This window comes from Lytechinus variegatus, chromosome 16 (assembly GCF_018143015.1).
Source record: "Lytechinus variegatus isolate NC3 chromosome 16, Lvar_3.0, whole genome shotgun sequence".
Classification (NCBI taxonomy): domain Eukaryota; kingdom Metazoa; phylum Echinodermata; class Echinoidea; order Temnopleuroida; family Toxopneustidae; genus Lytechinus; species Lytechinus variegatus.
In genome coordinates this window covers 17,164,334-17,187,870 of record NC_054755.1, presented here as the reverse complement: position 1 = coordinate 17,187,870, position 23,537 = coordinate 17,164,334, and the positions used below count along the sequence as shown (strand labels likewise).

General features: G+C 35.6%; 1 protein-coding gene across 1 annotated transcript in view; it reads right to left on the bottom strand.

Moving 5' to 3' along the window:
- LOC121429514 overlaps positions 1-23,507 on the bottom strand; it is a 35,432-nt gene extending 11,925 nt beyond the window's left edge. Inside the window, exons 1-4 of the mRNA XM_041626577.1 lie at positions 23,266-23,507; positions 18,712-19,681; positions 8,193-8,420; positions 5,742-5,992 (exon numbers count right to left, since the gene is read on the bottom strand). Coding sequence (XP_041482511.1) covers positions 5,742-5,992; positions 8,193-8,297 — 356 coding nt within the window. The 5' untranslated portion in view covers positions 8,298-8,420; positions 18,712-19,681; positions 23,266-23,507. The remainder of the gene's footprint in view (positions 1-5,741; positions 5,993-8,192; positions 8,421-18,711; positions 19,682-23,265) is intronic.
- Between the last annotated feature and the right edge of the window lie 30 nt (positions 23,508-23,537).

The following is a 23,537-nucleotide window of genomic DNA, read 5'->3' as shown; positions in this document are numbered from 1 at the left end:
CCAAAGTTCATTGACCCTAAATGACCTTTGACCTTGGTCATGTGACGTGAAACTCATGCAGGATGTTCAGTGATACTTGATTACCCTTATGTCCAAGTTTCATGAACTAGGTCCATATATTTTCTAAGTTATGATGATATTTCAAAAACTTAACCTCAGGTTAAGATTTCGATGTTGATTCCTCCAACATGTTCTAAGTTCATTGACCCTAAATGACCTTTGACCTTGGTCATGTGACATGAAACTCTAATAGGATGTTCAGTAATACTTGATTAACCTTATGGCCAAGTTTTATTAACTAGGTCCATATACTTTCTAAGTTATGACGTCATTTCAAAAACTTAACCTCAGGTTAAGATTTGATGTTGACGCCGCCGCCGTCGGAAAAGCGGCGCCTATAGTCTCACTTTGCTTCGCAGGTGAGACAAAAACCATGAAGAAGTGTGGGCTAGGTGAAGAGATAAGGGAGGATGTAAATATCAAAGCATTTCATTAAGTAAATGAGAGGGCCTTACCAAACCAGCAAAGACTATTGGGGACAGATTTTTCAAACACTGAGTTGTTTCCAACTGGGGAAAAGGAATCCGCCAGGGATGCATCTTATCGCCGCACCTCTTTAATCTGTATAGAGTGCATTTTTGTTGTTGTACAACCCGGTTTCCTCCTCAATAATATATTATTGATTGAAGATTGTGAGTGTGATTCTTTGTGTAAATGACTTCTTCTTGCGTATACGAGTCCGCAAGGGATGCATCTTATCACCATATATTTTCAATCGATACACACTGCATTTTTTTAGTAAAGTGCAACCTCGGCCCCCTCAATAAGCATAATACCCATGACTATTTGGTTTCACCGACAGTTGTCTGGGACTATGTGACTTATTTATTTTTTGTTTTTTAATTTTTTTTTTTCCTCTCGGTATTCAAGTTGTATCTGGCATCATATAATGAAGCAAATAACCACCTTATGGCTTTATAGCAATATAAATACACACAATATCATTCCTGTCAGTGGTAGTTTACTTAATATAAAAAAAAGCTATAGATGACCCGTACTGCTCTAATGCTACATAGCTTAGGAAATAAAAAGATATTCCATCACCTTAACCAATGGTACTTCCTGTAATCCCCTCCCCTCCTGCAGGACTCGCTGTTATGCAAGATTTCTATCATTATTTGTCTGAAAGGTAAAGCAGAGTCCTGAACGATCAAACGTATCTTAGACCACCCCCCCCAAAAAAAAAACATCTTGGACCAACCATAAATTATACCATACTGGGTAATTGCACATTAACTTCAGGGGCCCACAGCAGGAGTTGCAATCAATCGCAACTTAATTTACAACCAATCAACAACGCGTATTTGGGCCTTGCTATTGATTTTTTGACTTGCGTTTAAACGCAACTCTCTCTGCAACGGACCCCTGGTCTACATCCCGCATCATGCAGCACACGTGCACGCAATATTAACCTGACCGTGTTGAAAGCTCAGGCATATATAAATTGGGGAAACCCCCTTTTATCCATTTTCACTTAGTCTACTAGCACAGACCCTGAGCCTTGTAGTACAAATGGGAAGATGGATTGGGACCAAAGGCACTGGTGTAGGGCTTTGTCCGTATCTTGGGAAGGTAACTGTAATGGCATCTAACATTGGATCAGTAGGGGTCATCTATAGCTTACCTAAAGGTCATTTTTTACAATTTTTAATGATGTTTCATCCATGGTGTCTATATGGCACCCTCCCTGAATGAACCCCCTGGCTGGTCCAATTGGGTAGACTGCCCTCTCTTGACCAAGCAATGCCAATAATAGTGTACATTGTATCCATCAATGAAACAGGTACACGTATCAATTTTGCTGTATCACGGCAACTACATGCAGATTGCATCAGTTTCCTGACGAGACCATAGGGTTTCTGGAAGCATCTATTTTCTGTGACCTCAGGGTCATAGGGGAGGAGTCTAGCAGTGGGTTTACCAGTGGAATCTTTCCACCGTCTCATTTTGATATCCCTCCGCTGATTTAGAATATGAATGAGAGTCACGTGATTTTTTTTACAAGTGACATGCGAGGGTTTTTCCACGTTTTTTTTTGGCAGCTCTCCAACGGTTTTTCCAAACTTTAAAGAGCAGATTGGATCTTTTAACAGGAGTATGCATTTTCTAAATTGCTTTGTAAGCAACATTTGCTAAAAAAAGGGTACTTAAAGAAAACAGTAGAATATATTCAAATGGATTGATGATTATATCAATGATGATGATGGATGGGTAAGATATGTACATGTAAGCCTCTCTTTGTATAATTAGAAGAGGAACAGATGCCACATCTGGTCTTGATAGAATATGATTTCAAATGCCCATGAATGAAAATCAAATGCATCTCCTTCATCAAAAAAGATTAGTTTTGTCAGAAACAAGAGCAAAATATTTGTATTCCACTTAGATCAGATATGAAAATGAAGGAATCGCAGCAACCCACCACATACCTGTTGCTTCTGGGAAAGAAAGAAATTAGGAATAGCATGTTAGACCAAGAGAATAACGTAAGTTTCTGTGCGATAGTCTTGAGAAAAGCTTCTGATTGACAGGTCTATCCAGTACCTTTAACAGAAACAGAGAACCAACTACAGAGCAAATTGATCCACAATTTCCTATACAAACAAAAGACAACTGAACCGCACATTTAAATTGCTTCCGACGACAGGTGAATAGCATTATCATTCTATGAACACATGAGTTCATGAACCAGTGGGGGTGTACCGAACGCATTGTTGACATTACTCATGAACCAAAATGCAGGGAATCGCATATGCTTACTATATGAAAGAAAAGCAGCACAATCTTGAATAAATTTCTTTATTTTCATGACATAGACAGCATTTTTGGGTTCCTTTCAATCAAGATAGAAACAAAAGGTCACGGTCTGTAGTTTTGAATTTCAGCTTTCAATACAGAAAGCCACCAAGACTGGCTGGCAATGACCTGAAAATAAGCATGTGACTATCTCTATGGCTTCATACATGTAGCAAATTAGCGCTGAATATACAGGCTTCCGTATGACTTTCTAACATCTGTCCGGCACTTTCAGCATACATTCAGAATCTCTCTCCATCTACATTTAATTTTCAAAGTCCATATTTTACCTTTAAAAGACACGCAAGCTGGGGATTTCTATGAGGTAATATGAAGGCATTTTGCAATATCGTAAAGAGAAGGGGAATTTAGAAAAAAAAAGATGAATGCCCCGTTGCTTCTAAACAGTTTTCTTTGTTGTGCGGGAAAACCCAGGATGAAAATTGCCTGTTTATTCCTTGTCACGATCATTGTTACAAGTTAAAAAAAAAAAAACAATCTGCAACCATCCTTAAGTTACTCGTTGCAGAATGGGAATCCCAGCGGTTTTGAATAACTTGCCACCATTATAGTTCTTATGCTGGATTTCATGAAATCAAATTCATTCTTTTTTAACTAGAATCAATTTTTTTTCTCATCCCTATGCATTCTACATTAAATAGGACCATATGAGCCTAAGCTACATCAAATCTTTCAAAAGAAATTTGAATGATGGATTTTGCTTGCCAAGGCTTTGGCTTATGTAACTTAACAAATTCATTGTTCTACAGAATAAAGTATCAAAGAAAATGACATTTTCTTACTGCAAAATATAAAATTTGGCAGATGATCTAAAAGCGACATGGTACATGTAAAAAAAAAAATCTGATGAGTCAAGCTGCATAGCAGCGTCCCATCTGTTTTAGAATACCTCTCTGTCAACCCCATTACACCTCATAATTTGTTTTCATTACTAAATGGGCCACTGAGGAAGTTATTCACTAGCTTCGGTGCAATATGGAAGTTGTTCATTATTTGCCACAAGGATCATTAAAAGGGTCTTCCAGGGTTAATGTTGACATGTATCTATGTGATTTTCTATCAGAACTTAGTGGACACATAAAGATCGAGATTTGTTTCTTGGTCAATTTCCTTTTCACATGAACCCTGGCATGAATTAGAGTACTGTAAAATTGGAATTTTTGTGGATTTCGCAGCAAGATCGGCGAGCGCAAATTTGAAAACACGTGAATTAATGAACATCTATTTTAATGCAAGTTTTAATTGTATCGTTTTAGCAAAGAGACTGCATAATTTGACCTAGAGGGTAACATTTAACCAAGCAAGCTTGAGCTCCAAAATCATATGCATCGCAAGAATTTGTTCCAATGCGATCATTTTTTTTAACAGTCGCTTATCGTTATTTAAATTATGATATTGCTTGAAATATCAGTTGCTTTTGCTGTTTGATTGGTGTTTAGATCTGCTTAGTGTTTAAGAAAATGTCTTCTTGATCGCCAAGGTTTGTTGATTGATCCAATGCACTTCGAATAGCCGTAATTCCCCCGGTCCTTACCTGGTGCTCGGCAGTCCATACCAGGCCAGCAGCACCTCCGTTTTGCCTTCCCTGATGTCCGCCCCGCAAAAAAAAAGTTGCACTTATTGTCACAAAAGCTAATGATTGGATCAAAACAATGCAGAATTATGCTGATTTAGAGCTAGAATTATGATCAGAAAATACAATTTCGTTGCTGAAATGTTAGTGAAAACCATTCACAAATGGGGAAGAACTTTGTGCAGCGCACATTCAAGAACCCGCGAATATGTTTTGAAGCCGCCAAGCACAAAAAATTAATCCGGTAAAAATAACAGCGATTATAGTATTCAGTATTTGAAAGGAGTAAATTCTTGATAGGATAGTCATTAAAAAAAAGCAGCTGCAAATAGGACTATAAGCAACACTACAAAGCCACTGAGTCATGCAATTTTCAACAAGATTTGTTATTTGGAATTGACACAAAATAAAAAGTTTAACAACTTGATAAACTTGTTTCCCTGAATTCATGTTTATCTTAAAATTCATTTTCATTGGGTTTTAGGGGGGCATGCAATAACCTGTGATTGAAGAAAATGTCTGGTTCCCATTCGTAAGCCGATTTGGATATACTCCCTTCAAACTTTATCTGGAGGTGGGTATAAAAATGAGACATGATTTGTAAAAATGCCCTCATTTTATGTTTGTTGCTTTAGTGTCTGACCTAGGGTTTATTTGTATAAGCCAAAAGTATATATAAATTTTCAATAAACGCTGATCTCAAACCACAGCATCAATTAAGCCCTAAAGCATATTTTGATAAATGTGTGTGCATATTAGAGCAACTTTCTAAACACAGGCACTTTTTAAAGGACACTTAATTTGGCGTGATGCACTGCTCATTGGCCATTTATAATTGTGTTTGTACCATTTTCTAAGTTTTCCCATTTGTGTTGTCATATAAAAATGTAGCCATGTCCTAAAAGTGTTGATGTTGAAGGGCCGTCTGCAGGACACACCAGGATCGGGTGCAGGTTGGCTGTTCAAAACCAAAGAAGCAGCCCTCACAGTAAGCCCTCAGAAGGACAGGTAGTGGCTGATCGTGACCCGGAGGATACAAAGCATTTGAGGGGCAATGTATTGTTTGTGAACAATGCTGTGCCGCTCCAATGCTTTGTTTCCTCCGCGTCACAGTCCGCCACTGAGGACAGGATAATTTTTTATCTATAGAATAAAACGCTACTGAACCACTGTCAGTAACGGGGATTTGGGGCTGTAAGTCTGATAAGTTGGGCACCTAAGACCTTCATCGCCTTGGGATAATGCAGGCCCTCTGAAGAAGTCTTTCCTGATATCATTTGTGGGACCTCACCTATCCATGATCTCCTTCCGCCCAAAGAAGGGCCCTTCCAAGAGTGAAGGATTTCGGAAGACTTGGCGAACCACCACCTTGCGCTCCCTCTCATAGTTTTCCACCTGCTCAATCAGATCATTGCGGGAGACGTGCTCCAGCAACGTCTTCAGGTAGTTGGTGTCTCCATCGTTTATGAGGTTCTGGTTCTCCAGCTCATCAAAGAATGCAAGAGGCTCATCTATCTTCTGGTATGCAGGCCCCAGCCTATCCTGTTATGTTACATGTAGGTCAAGAAGTGGAAATAATTCAGTTAGGAAAAAGCAATAGTCTGATCTTCATTAGCTGATTGCGTTGGGACTGGAGGTCTGTCTGTATATGAGATTTAAGAAGTGGGACACAACTTAAAAGAAAATTCTAGGTCAGATTGGTCTATTGTCATAGAATATCTATTTCTTTGGGGTTGGGGTTATTCTAAATTATTTTGTTATGTTCATACAAAATGAAACTTAAATAAAATAAAATTGTAAATTACTAGCTACAGTACATGCAACAGTTAGCAAGGTTGGGAGAAATGGCCGATTAAAGACTTATCCTGATAAATAATGGTCAGATAGATGAGGTTTGACTATAAAGATTTTTTTCTTGTTAAATAGAAAATATTTTAAAGGGGTCTGGTCAGGAAATTTGGGAAACTCTATAAAACTATCACTAGAATGAAAGAAAAAATGACCCGTCTCACCTGCATCACGCGATTCAACATAGCAGCATTACTGACTTTGAAAACTACTATAACTCACACAAGATGCTCAGTGATACTTGGTTACTCTTATTTCCACGTTTTATGAACTAGACCAATACACTTACAGAGATAGGATGATAATTCAACAAATCCCCCAATGAGCCAAAATTCATTGACCTCACATGACCTTTGACCTTGATCATGTGAACTGAAACTTGCACAGGATATTCAGTGATACTTGATTACTTGTATGTTCAAGTTTCAAAAGTAAGATCAATAAACTTGCAAAGTTATGATGGTAATTCAACAGATACCCCCATTATGGCAAAAGTTCATTGACCTTTGACCTTGGTCATGTGACCTAAAATACGCACAGGATGTTCAGTAATACTTGATTACTCTTATGTCCAAGTTTTATGAACTAGACCAACATACTTTCAAAGTTATGATGGTAATTCAACAAATACCCCCAATCGGCCAAAGTTCATTGATGCTAAATGACCTTTGACCTTGATCATGTGACCTGAAACTTGCACAGGGTGTTCAGTGATACTTGATTACTATTATGTCTAAGTTTTATGAACTAGACCAACATACTATCATAGTTATGATGATAATTCAACAAATACCCCCATTCGGCCAAAGTTCATTGATCCTAAATGACCTTTGACCTTGGTCATGTGACATGAAACTCATGCAGGATGTTCAGTGATACTTGATTGACCTTATGTCCAAGTTTAATGAACTAGGTCCATATATTTTCTAAGTTATGATGACATTTCAAAAACTTAACCTCAGGTTAAGATTTTGATGTTGATTCCCCCAACATGGTCTAAGTTCATTGACCCTAAATGACCTTTGACCTTGGTCATGTGACATGAAACTCTAACAGGATGTTCAGTAATACTTGATTAACCTTATGGCCAAGATTCATTTCAAAAACTTAACCTCAGGTTAAGATTTGATGTTGACGCCGCCGCCATCGGAAAAGTGGCGCCTATAGTCTCATTCTGCTATGCAGGTGAGACAAAAACCAGAATATGCTGAAACTTGGCAACACAGGTTTTATAAAGTGGCATGTGTACGGTAACTGCTTAAAAAAGACTTGACAAATCAACACAAATACCATCCTTACATGTATTTTGCATAATAACATCCAGCAAATTACTGGTTTTCTACTGGGATCAACTGACACATTTGTTTATTTCTTGATCAAAGCACTTTGGTTGTCATACTGCTTAATTTTGTTCAAATTTACATTTATGAACAGTCTGAGATGTGTCTTTCTGCAGGAAGCATGCTAGGAGTTGCTTCCTCTCTGAATTGTCCAATGTAGAACACAACAGGGAATAAGGGAAAGCCACAATCCTGGATTTATGCTAGGATTTGTGCAAAAATATGTCGATCAGACTTTTGTAAAGGTACCTATTAAAGACATTATGTTGAAGACATAATGTTGAATAATGAAGGCCCAACCCCAACTAGACCTCCCTGTGGAACACCAAATCATCAAATATCATAGGTCCATGGGCCATAATAGCTATAAATACCATGAGGAAAACCATGAAAAACTATTTAAAAGAGAAAAGAATCAAACAAAAAGCAAGAGTAAAAAAAAATAGAGAAAGAGGGACAGGGAGAGAGAGAGAGAGAGAGAGAAGGGGGGGGGGGTATCGAAACAAAGGGCAAATTCATTAACCCTCTCCCCAATCCAATTACACAAAATCTACCTTGACAAGACTTTTAGCCCTGTCCAAGTCAGTTTTCTCAAATTCATCAGCAAGCAAAACGATCATCCACCGGAATCTGCTGATTGAGGTCAGGTCTGAAGACATCTTGGTATCCTTGCCTTATTCTTCCTCCGCTATAAAAGAACTACAGCTGGTTGTTGCAAGGGTAATGCAGAATGTAACTCATCAAGATTGTGAGTGTCAGTGAGTACCCCTTCCCTTGTGATCCTGCAAAAATAAATAAAAAATTGTGATGGTGTGGTCTAAACTCTAAAATGTATTTTAAAAAGATAAAAGTAATGTATGAATCTTTCAGTGAATGGCTTCTTTTGTTTAAGAGAAAGCCCACACTGTTATGACATCAAGCCGGATTTTGTTAAAGGAAAAAAATGAAGTTAAAAAAAGTTTAAGAAAGTTTGACAAAAATCCAGAAAAGAATATTAAGAGACTTATTTTTTCTAAAGAGAATTCAAATATGTAACAAGGTTAAACACCATGGACAAATTTGTTTACACTGTACATGGTAATGATGCCTATCAATATCATGAAAACTAAGAAAAGTCAAATCATAAATGCATGCTTTCAGCAAAGGAGTCTTGAATGAAACATGATGATAAATCTGCATAACACAATTGAAACTTCTGGTGAAAAGACAAAATTTCTGTGACATCACATGCGAGCAGCTACACTTTTTTGTCATACACATGTAATGAATTCACTTTAACTTTTAACCCTTTGAAACCTGAATTAATTGGGACGATCACGACCCTCACCCTGAATTATAAGCAAGTATAAAGCTTATCAAGGAATACATAGCACTTGATATAAATGATCTCATATTGTTAGGATTTTAACCCAGCCATGTCAGCGGGACCTTATAATCCACTGATACCCGGCCTGGCCCAGCTGATGTTGTTTAGCTTTCTGTACTACAGTTAATGATAATCTCAAATTCTGTCTAAAAAATTTGACGGTAGAAAATTCAATAATACATGTGGCTTAAGTGTAGTACGTACATGTATACGACTTGCCGTGAATTATCCCAGGCACTATTTTGGTCATTTTTTATATGCTAGAACCTAAAGGAAAGCTAACAAACAATGAAACTATAAATCAAAGTTATCGACTGAATACCTCTAAAATGACGTCACTTTTAAAGGTCATCCAATATCTAAAACCCTTGCCTTTCGCATCACATGACTTGAAGCAGGTATTCTGACTTTTGGGGTTCAAAGGGTTAATAATTGTCCATGTTGCCTGAAACCATTCTTTTCCCCATGATAGAAGCATACATGCGACTCAGTATTTGTTATTAATATTATACATGTATTGTACAGTATATTTCAAAGTACATAAGGAGAAAAATGACCCCCCAAAAATTGGGCTACTTCTGACCTCACCAGGCAAAATTTACTACAGTTGCAAAAGACCCCAAATGACAATATGAGGGGCTTTAAAAAGAAGTTTGCTCTTTGTGGCACTTCTATCCTGCATAATTTTTATCCTGCCAGAATCTCTCTCTCCCTCTCTCTCTTATGTCCATCCCACTGGCTCTATCTAGACCATCTTTTCCAATGTAAACCAAAATGTAGGACTAGGACACATCCAGGTAGGCTGGGTAATCACTTCAAATGAAAAGAGTCAGACACTTGTCTTAATATGCATCTTCAGTCTATTTTTGATTTTTTGGGGCTACATGTACATGTGCTTGTCACATCCTACTACATGTTTCTTAATCTGAATCAGTGGATAGGCTTTAACATTGCAGTGAACTGGGATTTTCCAGGGCTCTGGGAGCTTTCACACTGAACCTTACATGATTTTTTTTATTTCTGATCTTAATCCACTGTGACTGTTCATGAAAAGTATTTTAATATTGTCATGATGTATTGTACTTTGGTCTCGGTAGATGCGCAAGGCTAGAAAGTAAAACATCACAGAGCGGCGAGGCCAAAAAATTCCTTGCGGTCATGTAGTGATGAAATTCGTCAATGGGAGGTCAAATTGACACACTTCCAAATTAAGTAAGGGCTTAATTTTGAGTACAAAGACAACGTTTATTCATCTTTTTATTGTTAAAAGTGAATTCCTTGTCCAACAATACAACGTAAAAATTGCTGCAAAAATCATTAAAATAGCTTATGCAGAAGCCGAGATATACAATTTTGACAAAAATAGGTTAGGGTCAACAACCTTTTTGCCCCAAATCATTTTTTGGGTGGCATCCCCTCAAATGTTTGACCTATTTTTCTGAAAATGGTGCCAAAATACTCAGGAGCACAAGCTGCATCTATGGAGCTGGTCCTCTCTGTGATCTGGAACATCAACATTCTATAGCCCACCACTAATAAGAATCAATCTTTGGGATTCATGGTTTAGTGCCATCAATTATGGGCATGTGCTAAAGGGAAGCTTGGACATTGTGGCAAAGTGAAAGCATGCTCTACCAACCTGTAGCCAGAGTTTATTAAACCGAGTTTATTAAACCAGCTCATGTTTGTAATGTGCAAGAGTACAAGGCATTATTGTAATACATTTATGTGACATGCTTTTTTATATCATTGGAGTATCATATGGTAAAAACAAGTGGAAAGCCTCTGGCTGTCAAAGATTTTGATATTGATTCCCCCAACATGGTCTAAGTTCATTGACCATAAATGACTTTTGACCTTGGTCATGTGACCTGAAACTTGGGCAGGATAATCAGTAATACTTGATTACCCTTATTTCTATGTTTCATGAACAGGTCCATATACTTTCTTATTTAGTTATGAGGACATTTCAAAAACTTAACCTTGGTTAAGATTTCAATGACGACTCCGCCGCCATTGGAAAAGCGGCTCCTATTTCTCAATCTGCTATGCAAGCGAGACAAAAATGTTGAAATGCAAAATTTTGTTGTCATGTCATTACTTTGGTACTTTATAAAATTTTTAAATTCAATTTCCATACAGATCCTCAACAGTTTGTGCCACCATACACAAAACAGAGTGCTACATTATATTTCAATATGAACCATAAAGGAAAACCCGTTTCAAACTGAGATGACCAAGTTTTCATTTTTTGTTGATTTAATCATAACGGCTCCTTCAAAAGAGTCAGAGTCATTTTCAACTTCAATTCTGCACAGTTTTTTCCTCATTTAACCCCCTAATTATTTCACAAATTATTTGCTTTCTTTAGACTGTGCTCTGAGGAGCGTTTCATGAAAGGACTTGTTGAACATTTTATGACCTTTGGCCTTGGTCAGAATGTGACCTGAAACTCACACAGGATTTTCAGTGATACTTGATTACTCTTATGCCAAAAGTTTATGAACTAGAATAATACACTTTCAGAGCTATGATGGTAATTCAATTAATATCCCCAACATGGTCAAAGTTCATTAAACTTTGACCTTCGTCATGTGACCTAAAACTCGCACAGGATGTTTGGTGATACCTGATTACTCTTACATGTATGTCCAATTTTTATGAATCAGGTCCATAAACTTTCAAAGTTCTGATGGAAATCATCAAATACACCCAACATGGCCAAAGTTTTTTTGACCCTTAATGACCTTTGACCTTGGTCATGTGACGTGAGACTCTGACAGAATGTTCAGTAATACTTGATTATGTTTATAAAGTTTCATGAATTAGGACCATACACTTTCTAAGTTTTGATGAAATTTCAAAATCTTACCCTTTAGTTAAAGGTCAAGTCCACCTCAGAAAAATGTTGAATTGAATCAATAGAGAAAAATCAGACAAGCACAATGCTGAAAATTCATCAAAATGAAATTTTCAGTGTTATGCTTGTTGAATTTTTCTCTTTTTATTCAAATCAATTTTTTGTTGGGGTGGACTTGTCCTTTAAGAAATGATTTTGACGACGACACCGGCGTCAGAAAAGCGGCGCCTATAGTCCTGCTGTGCTATGCAGGTGAGATGAAAATGGAAAAATCAGACAAGTGGATCTGGTGAAAGTTTTAAGAATATAAGAAAAATAAAAAGAAAGTTATAAATTTTCTAAAGTTGTAATAAATTGGTAATCCCTTTCGTGTATACTGTATTACACAGATGGAGACTTCAAATCAGCAGCATTGGTGATGTCATAGTTATAAAAGACAAGTTGCCTGTTGCATAAAACTTTTTACCTGAGAAAACTCAGGTTATTTTTACCAGAGTTTTTGCCCTGTGTTTAGTCAATGGCAGAAATCAGACTAACCTTAGTTTTCATTTTTTACCGGAGATTTCTCAGGTAAAATTTTTTATGCAACAGGCCCAAGGACTTGTACTCTTCCGTATACCCAATTCATAAATTATAGTTCTTAAAGTCTTTTTTTCCTCATAAGTATTACTTCAAATTTAATTTTTTTTTTCATGAGGACATAGTACAACTTGTCCAATGGAATAGGTAGATGTGCTTTGGAGAAACCACAAATCCCTGATAATTAGTATATGGTCTATATAGGAAAGTTGTCCCTACCACTTGCCATAGTAGCCCTAATGAGCAGACATACAGTATAACTACATGTATGTAAGTTTGGAAATACATGGCACCAAACCCTTGATCCCATTGACCTATATTTGCATTATAATGGAGTAGCACAACACAAACAGGTTTTATTGCACTTGTTCCTTGTTCCATGCAAATTACATTGTGTGCAATGTGCAACACATGGCTTGTGCCAAAATACATACATATGTGTAGCCAAGCACAGAACGTCGCCCCCCCATCACTCTCTCAGTGCATGTGCTTGTTACTCCAGTTCTCTCTCTCTCTCTCTCTCTCTCTCAGCTCTGTGTGTCGTGTATGAATTATTACATCTTCTGTGTATACATGCTAATATTTACACACACAATACATAAACATCCCCAAAACACACCAGCAATTTTGCCTTTTAGTGGTAACGGAGGGAAGGCTCCAAAATGAACTAGGCTAGGTTAATGCACAGCTGAATGAAGATGTATTCAGACAGACTACAAATTTGAGAACAGGAACTTTCTGATCAGGAAATTTACCCTGACCTTCCTCGGTCACAAAATACCAGGGTTGGGGCAAAGAAAATATCCCCCTAAATAGTACAAACTTCATTGTCAAAATTACGAAACTCTCGCAGGTCTTCTTGACGTGTGTTCAAGCAAATGATGAGAACTCTCTCAACCTAGCAACTAAATAGGCGCAAACGATTCTGAATTACATGCCCCGCCTGCTAATCACACCCCACCTTTTATTTTTGTAATTTTGGGAACTTAGCCTGAGAAGGTCTGCTTCCAGTCGTAATGAATGTTGAAGAAATATTACTTTTTTTTAGGCTTACAAAAATTATAATAAATTTACAAGCATTTTCTAAATCAAGTTGGTCTGAATATGCTGAATGATTGAAGGCTAAAGAGGTCTTCATACATGCACCTGCCCCTGAATGTTCAAGACTTTACATTGTCAGATTATTCTCAGTAAATCCTCGAAAAAATCCATAATTATTATAATTTTGTGATCAATCGAAATTAATTAATGCTTTCTCCTCTTTCATGTGATAGATGGAACTATACATGCATACTTTTATAAGTAAAAAAAAATGAGTGAAGAGAGAGTATGTCACTTGATAGGCAGCATCTGAGTTTCAAAGTGAAATAACATTTTGAGAAAACCTATTTCCTGCCCTTATTACAGCTTAAACAAGAAGAAATGAACAAGGAAAATTAAGCTTGATGTTTTTCAATCAATTTAGATAATGAAACTGGTCTTCCTGCCACAACAAGCAGTGAAAGAATTTCATTTTAAAGATCAGCATAGATCTTCTCTTCTTTCACATTTTATGCCATGGAAACAGCCTATGAAAAGCGATACTGTGTTTTAGAGTTGATGGGACATTCAGAATTTGATTTCAACAGACAGAAGTTTGTTTTCCTTTCTCATTTTTCTTGATTGAGCTGTCATATCATAGGGCAAGAAATTTACCTCCTAAAAATATTATTTTTTTTCCAAAGTATTCAGGTTTCTGTACCCCAGATCTGTCAAATGACTTTTAGGCAATACATGTAGTTCATTTCTTTTTCTTACTCTCATCTTTTTTGTTGTTGAATGAAACCCATATTTTCTTTATTGTTACTTCTATCTATATTTATTTTTGAGGTCATAACATGATTCAACATTATATTACTGGATCACTTTGAGACAAGATTCAAAGCTTAATTGGGTGAGTATATGCATACACAGAGCACACCAATAGCATAGTGTAAAAGAACACAATGTACTCCACATTGTACAATGGAAGCACAATTGTGTTTGTGCTGGTGTATGCAACATTATACAGTCTACATGTACATGTATCCCTCTCCCTTTCTCTCTTTTTCTTTCTCTCTCCCTCAATTTTGTTATTCTATTTTCATTTCTATTCCTTCTTCCATTTTACAGAGGGCATTTTTTACATTTCTTATAAGATTATTGCTACTTCTCTGTGAAATCATGATCTAGCTTCATTTGTTTTATATTAAAAAAGAATAAAGATAATGAAAGGTCTGAGGGCTGCTTGCAAGACTACCTGTTCTAAATCATTGCCTCATATTACTCATATGCAAACACATGCTGGAATTCATGAACAAGCACTTCAATAATACAATTTTTAACAAAGAAATCTTCAGTGCTGGCTGATAATGAATTTGGTGGTTACACAAAAGAAAGGTACAGATGTGTTCAGTGAGTTTAAAGGGGACAGTCAATGAGCTCCAATATTCAGTATCCACAAAAAAGAAATAAAAGGGAGGACTGTCCAAGCATTGAATGACAATGAATTTGGTGGTTATACACAAGAAATATAATTTGGATAAATCTAATCAACTTAATTTACAATTCAAATTTAATGTAAATCATATTTAATCACACCTGATCCTCTTGCACTCTATACATGTATTATTTTGTTTCATACTGACTTGTACAAAAAAAATCAACAATAGCTAATATTGTATAGTACTGTACAGCCAGTGGAATAAGAGTGAATTTAAAAAACAAAAGTTGAAGAGGCAAGAGACCAATTTTGAGTGCAAAAAAGCATGACTGTGTTGTAATGTGATAAGTATCATACCATGTTCGGGATTTCAAAAAAATTGTGGAGCTTCGTCAATTCATGTCTGATAAAGCTTCAGTTTCAATGATTTATCCTGTTCAAGGTGATTTTTATGAGAAAAATATGGACTCTTTTTCTGTTGATTCTGAATTATGAGATTTCTATACACGTACACATACACTAGGAATATGAATGTGCATGGATTATCCTCTGCTATCATCGTCATCATCGTCATCATCATCATCATCATCACCACCACCACCGCCACCACCACCACCATCATCACCATCATCATCATCACCATTATCACCATCATCATCACCATCATCACCATCATCATCATCATTATCACCATCATTATTCATTTATTTTCACTATCATCAACAGGCTGATTATCCTCATCATTTAAATCATTGCCATTATCTAGTCATTGTCATCCTCACCATCACAATTACAATAAACATTGTCATCATCATCGTCACTATCATCTTCATCATCATCTTCTTCATCAATCATCACAGTGGCTATATTGAATATTGGTCACTTTCATTACCATCACCACCACCATCATCATTGTCATCATCATCACTATCATCATTATCATTATCTCCACCATCATCGTCTCCATCATCATCCTCATCATCATCATCATCATCATCGTCATCATAGTCATCATTGTCATCATCACCACCATCATCATCATCATTATTGTCACTATCATCAACATTATTAGCTAACCATCCTCATCTTTTCAATCAATGCCATTATCTATCTCATTGTCATCCGAGCACCATCACCATTACAATAAACATAATCATCATCATCATCATCATTTAAAGACAAGTACATGTACACCATAAGTAGAAGTTGATTTTAATAAAAAGAGAAAAATCTAACAAGCATAAAACTGTAAAATAAGAAAGTTACATGACATTTTAAAGTTTTGCTTAATTTCACAAAATACACAACCTGGTCGGTATGCAAATGGGGAGACTGATGACATCAGCCACTCACTATGTATCTTATCATATGAATTATGAAATATTTTGATTTTTTCCTCAATGTAAAGTGAGAAATTGATAAATTCCTCCTGAACATGTGGAATAAGCATTTGCTTACTATGATTTACTCAAGTTTGTCCTTGTTGTCAAATCTGTAAAAAAATAACTAATAGTATATAAAACAATTAAAAAACAAAAGAAATAGTGAGTGAGGGACATCATCTGCTGTTTCATCACTGACTCAAGTATATCATTGTTTTGTGAAAAATAAGCAAAACTTTAAAATGTCATAACTTTCTTGTTTTACATCCAATTTTAATGAAACTTTTAGCATTAGTCTGGTTTTATTTTTCTCTTTTTATTCAAATCAACATTTTCCTGGAATGGGTCTGACCTTTGAGCACTAGTCACAATATCAGGAAAAAATATACAGATTGGGATTGATTTGCCTGCAAAATACCCCCCCACCCAAAAAAAAAAAAAAAATCAAAGAGCCCCTGTACTATAAGTGGACTATAATGTAGCTAATTTAAGCTGGTGAGATAAGAAAAATAGCTTGACAAAAAAGATGCAAAAAAAGTTCCCTTTGTCATAGTATCTGAAAAAAAAGACCACAACCCCAACAATGATTGTTACCACCACCATCTTTCTTTTAGTATTTTTGGACATTATCCTCAATTTAAAAATGTATCCATACCAATCTACTCAGTATGAGAATTGGTTGATTGAAAGGGGGGGGGATTGGTAATGATTTTGCATTTGGATTAAAAAATGGAAGTAGGTGTCATATCCTAGTATTTATTGTGTTCAATAAATTGACAGAGGGAAGGCAGAGAGAGAGAGAGCAAGAGAAGTTACAAGCAGGGATATTAAAAACACTATATAACATGCAAATGCCATGAAATATCATGTACAAAGTCCTTTAATAATAAATTACAACATGCCAGATACATTTGCCAGATACATGTACAGTGGTATTTTGATATAGATATCATTGTTTTGACAAACATTGTTTCTGAAACAACATATTGAATCAACACCGTATTCACAAATACATTTGATTTCACATAGGCCTACTAAATGAGTGATGAAGGGGCCATAACTTTAGAAACAGTCATTGATGTAAACTTTAAAAACTCATTGTTTTTCAGAGCAAAGTCAACATAAAGAAAAAATTTCCTGAATGAGGAATAAAATCATTTGATAACATTTAACAATTAAAAAAAAATCTCCCTGCATTATATTTTCACAAATGAAATTGAAGGGGAAGTACACCCTGATGAAAAGTTAGTAGTAAAAGTGCCAGAAAAAAAAACAAAATATTGCTGAAGGTTTGAGAAAAATCCATCAAACATTAAGTTATTAGATTTTTTACGTTTAGATTTGTGATGTGACATACATGTACCAGTAGCTGTCTCATATGCTATGTAATATAAATGCATAAATGTCTTTCTTAATGGTTCAATGTGACTAGTTTTCTTTTTCTTTCAGGAGTGGGAGTGAAATGATTTGTCTGCTGATGATATAAGGTACAAAATAATTTCTTATTTTTTTTAACAAAATGGAAGTTCATTGATGCTTTTTATTCATGATACGTGGAAAGTTTCTTGCATATTGTCACACAAATAACAAAATTCTAATAACTTTTCTAATCTTTGATGGATTTTCATAAAACATTCACCAATATATTTTGTACGGTGAACTTTCTCTTTAATTATATCATTGGAAGAGTGGTAATGAAGTAAAATATAGTACATGCATACTCAAAAAAAGTAATAAGATTTCAAAAACCATTTTACAATATTTCTGTTATAGGGTCAGATTTTTGTTTTTATTTTCAATGTTAGATTTGTACCCACATATTTAAGATTAGCAAGTTGTAGTGACTAGTAAAGAGTTAACACATAAGCCCCTCCAGAATGACAAACTAACCAAACCAAAATACAAGTTATGAAATGATGTTGTCAACTCACAGAAAAGACAACAATCATGTCATTTCGTCATTGTCACTCTCATTAATTGACTCAAGTCAATGAACAAGACCAAGTCTCAAGACTAAGTCTCAAGTCAAGGAACAAGACTAAGTCTCAAGTCAAGTCTCTCATGATCATGAACTAGCTAAACTCGAACATTAGCATATCAAATTTTACAGCACATGTCCAAGTTAATTATGCATGGGTTAAGCTGAGAAAAAAGGTCTGATTGTCTATCTTTCAAGAACTATATCCCGACCTTGCTCGGGTTCAATGACACTATAATTTTTATGAATAGCTAGTATCTTTATTACGGCTTCGAGAGCGGAGTCAAAAAGCTGAAATGTCATTCAGTCTATTGAGAAACGGCGGGGCACTGAAGGGCATTGGCAGGTCAGCTAAAGACACAGGTGGTTTTCGAACATTCTTTTGTCAAACCTGACAAAAATAAACTAATAAGTATATAAAACATATATCAAAGTTAATTATCCTACCTGCATCTAACACTTTGGATATCTTGCAAGCGTCAATATCTTCAATTGCAGGAAATATCTTGAAATTATAAAATAATTTGGCCAGAAATCTTGTCCTCCATTTTGATAAGCTTTGCACACTGAGCATGCTCAGTACATTGGTTTGCTAGTGTTTACGGCTTCTCCACTAAGTAATCTTAGTAGACGAAAATGTAAGCTGGCGCATTATTACGTAACATTTGAAGACAAGTTGAAAAATCAACTGGTACTTACTGGGTAATTTGATCTTCAAGTAAAAAGAACTTAAAGTGTGATAAAAATGAGATACATTGGAATATAATATGAATGTGCATATAATGTACATGCAAATTTTTATGTTAAACAGCTCATCCCATTTAACGAGTCAAGTTGGGACAAACGAAATGCAACAGATGGTCAACGCTTTTGCCATTAAAGACGCACGTTTTATTGTGTGAAGGAGACAAAGACTGCATAAACAGATACAAATTAAATCCTTGACCATTTTAGTCGACTTAAAAAATGACACATAAATTCAGGTCTTGGATGAAACAGCAACTGTCGAAATATATATGCTCATCTCAAGTTCTGTAAAGGTTCCCCAGTTGGAAAAATAATAATAACCCCACTCAAGGGCTGCACATTTGGAATTCTTGCATAACTTAGCCGCTTGCCAGGGCATCTTCACTTGTTGGGATCCACATCTTTTCCCACAGAGTTCTGATGTTTTCTATCACATGGTGTCCCAACATCACAAATGGTTCATAGCAAAATGCGGCTCGAGCATTCATCTTAGGACTTGATATCATCTGGCTTTTCAATGTACAAGGTATAGTATCAGGCCTGTCCATATTACACAGTTCCTTCTCTGAAGGCTCATTTTCGGATTTTTCTTCAAGGGCGTCGTTGCTGTCGACTTCCTCTGAATTCGAACCCCCTTCATCATGTTGTAGAGCATATTCCTTTTGGAGATCTGGGGGGAAATGAATCAATGCAAAAACAAAACAACACATTGTTAGATGATGTTCCTGCGACTGCACCTTTTCTGTACAAGTACTGCGATACTCTAAACGAGGGATGTACTATAAATGTAAGAAGGAGAAGAGGAGGAGGGGAAAGAAGAAGAGGAATGAGAAAGAGAAGAGGAAGAAGAAGAAGAAGAAAAGGAGGAGGAGGAGGAGGAGGAAGAGGAGAAGAAGAGAAAGGAGAAGAAAACAAAAAAAGAAGGAAAAAAAGAAGAAGAGAAGATGAAGAAGAAGGAGGAGGAGAAGAAGAAGAAAAAAGAGAAGAAAAAAAGAAGAAAAAAAGAAGAAGAAAGAGAAGAAGAAGAAAAAGAAGAAGAAAGAGAAGAAAAAGTAGAAGAAGAAGAAGAAAAGGGAGAAGAAGAAGAAGAAAAGGAAGAAAAAAAAGAAGAATCAAAAGAGGATTTTTAATCATATTTTGGTCACAGCCCTTTATATTTCCCCGTTGACCATAGTTTTAATGTTGTGCATGATGAAATCGATAATTTTTAGAGCTTGGGTAATTTGTAAAGTAAGTTGAAAAAACACTTATATATTAAAGAAGCAATCTCTTTGGTAAATTTTAATTGCTTGGAGAATATTTGCTACGGTTTATGAAAAAATGTGGTACAATTTATGTAATTCAGCTTGAAGCTATTCTTCATTGAAACTGTTTTACAAGACTGGCCAAACATTATTATTAAGAGTCTATGATACAAAATAAATTTGTAAATCATTCTAAATAGCTTACGACAAAGATGCATAGTAGCACTTTGAAATTCATTAGAGAAACCATATTCCTTTCAATAATCCTTTAAATCCTATACAAAACGTTACAGCTTATGAAATAAGGGAATGCTAAGATACAAAATTAAAGATATAAATCAAGCATACTTTTTTTCATTTCCATTTCTAATTGGAATATACTATAGACCGGATGCTGAAATACACTTAATTCTATGCATTTTCTTAATGTTAAAAAGAGTCATCATATAAAATGTACTAACGTTAAACATAATGATTCTTTAGTCGTCTGTTTAAAGGGATACTCCAAGCTGAAAACAATATGATTTGAAGTGATAAAAGGCATACACACAAAGCACTGCAAATTTGATCAAAACAAGGAATAATGAAGTTACGAATTTTTTAAAGATTTGCATACTATTTCGGTGAAACAGTTCTTTGCATGTCTTCATGAATATTCAATGAGAATATTGACGATGTCATATCCCCACTTGTAAATTTTGTCCTCCAAGAATTGAAAAGACTGGATACACAACTAATTCAATGCATTAGATATTTATTGCTGCAAAATTACTTTATCACATGGGTTTCATATCATACAATATGTAATAGAAATATGAAAAATTATGGCCCGAATTCACAAAGGTGGTTTTGAAAACCCACGGTTGAGTCCATGGTTTATGCAGATTTCTCATATAAATTACGCTTAGTTTAGCGCTTATCGGGCGCGTATGTAAGAAATGTCCAATGCTGATGCGCGCTTGTGTCACAGTGCGCCAAATTGACGCCTGTAACCATGGTTAGATGCGCTATTTTATTCATGAATCCACTGTTTGAAGAGTGGACTCATGAATAAAAACAGTGGACTCATGAATAAGATTTTACCATGTATTTTACCATGGTAACAGGCGTCAATTTGGCGCACTCTGACAAAAGCGCGCATCAGCATTGGACATTTCTTACATACGCGCCTGATACGCGCTAAATTAAGCGTAATTTATACGAGAAATCTGCATAAACCATGGACTCAACCGTGGGTTTTCAAAACCACCTTTGTGAATTCGGGCCATAATTTTTCATATTTCTATTACATATTGTATGATATGAAACCCATGTGATAAAGTAATTTGCAGCAATAAATATCTAATGCATTGAATTAGTTGTGTATCCAGTCTTTTCAATTCTTAAACCATGGACTCAACCGTGGGTTTTCAAAACCACCTTTGTGAATTCGGGCCTTTAAGTTCATGTCAAAACATAAGAAAAGGGAAAGTGGGGACATGAAAATATCAACTCACGTAACATATTCATGATGACGTGCATATAATTATACACTATAAAAAGTATTGCTAAACTTACAAAAAAACTAAATAACTTCGTTATAATAATTTGCTATCAGATTTTGTTAAAACATTCAGCATTTTGCTCAGAGAATTTTACTCTTTTCATTTAGATATAATTTTTTTTTGGCCTGGAGTATACCGCTAGTACTGCTAAACGAATTCGGATCTACAAGGTCTCAATATTAGTTTGTATTGTTAATTACCTGATTACTGAAAATTGCACTTAATTATGACAAGATGGATAAAATAATCACTAATGTATATATATCATGGTTCTGTGTGCCAATTTTTGTTTTCTTTATGTGACAAACAAACTTTTTCACGAAGCATTTTAACGGCGTAGAATAAAGATATGTAGCAGATTCTGAAGCTTAAATAAAATCACACAAAGACATGCTAAGATTCCTTTATTTTTTTGAATGCATTTTCATTTGATTTTCAAATATTTTTGGACATTTCTTAAAAGAAAAATAGAGTGGAAATACATGTAAACATCGTTGAAATATTGAAATAAGATATAGGAAATACAAAATGAAAAATATATTGCAATTTCTAGATATGAAACTGACAGGGATAACACTAAATTGCAGTTTAAAACTAACGTAAATTCATCAGTGTTTTGAGTTATCATAGAGAGGTCCAGAGTGAACCCATACTTGTCAGCTGTGTCATTCCGTATGCATATCACTACAAAATAACATCGAAACATGGACTTTTCCAAATTACTGTTACCTGTATATGATAAAGGTTCATGTGCCGACATCATAATATGACGATACATGACTTTACACTATCCAAGTGGAGAGAGAGGAGAGGGGGGGGGGTGATGCAATAGTTTATTATCACCCCCGGAAATATGTTTGCTGCTTGAATTTAGGCCTATGGGGAATAATATGCATTAGTGATATCTGTACGCTAGTTTGTATTTTGCATACCATTGGCACGTTTACATTGGGAAAATTTGGTAATAGATTTCATTCAATGAATAAAAATCAAAGGGATCACACTTATATCTATAGTCACCACCACGATCTATAAGAATAATGTTGTAATAAACAGTTTTTGAATAATTCCAATGTCTTTTTGCTCTAGTAGGCCTTCTCGCTTCGGTTGTGTATTACAATTATTCTGTAAAGTGTTTTTCCATTTCCATTATAATCGACACACAGTAGCCTACGCCCTTAACAAATATTTATCACTATATTGTATTTTACGTACTTAATGACCACGTAAGAACGGAATACATTTATGTTTTATGGCAGAGATTATTTGTTATTTTGTATTTTAGAAAGATCATTTCTAATCAGTCACTACAGTCAATTTACGAGGTCTGCATGACTATCCAAATAGAGATAAATATGATTGAGCAGTATAACTTATTTAACACACACTCTGTATGATTATGTGATGAAAGCGAATTTATGCGCATTTTGGTTCTAAATGTCACAAATCAAAGGTAATTCACTCACCGTTAATATGGCAGTCACTAAGATGCAAAGGTAAAGAATCGGATAGCTCTGTTCTTGAAGGTAATGTCGCAAACTCACATATCAGTTTAAGACTTTCTGTGCTGGATTCCTCCAATAGTGTTTTGTTGGCCGCCATTTCTTCCTTTTGTCTATTCTGTGTATGTGCGTCCGCCCCCTCCATACAACAGACGTGGTAGCAGAATCAGACTATTATCATGCGCGTTTTTCACGCATCATGTATACAGGGAAGTGGTAGAAATTATAATATTTGG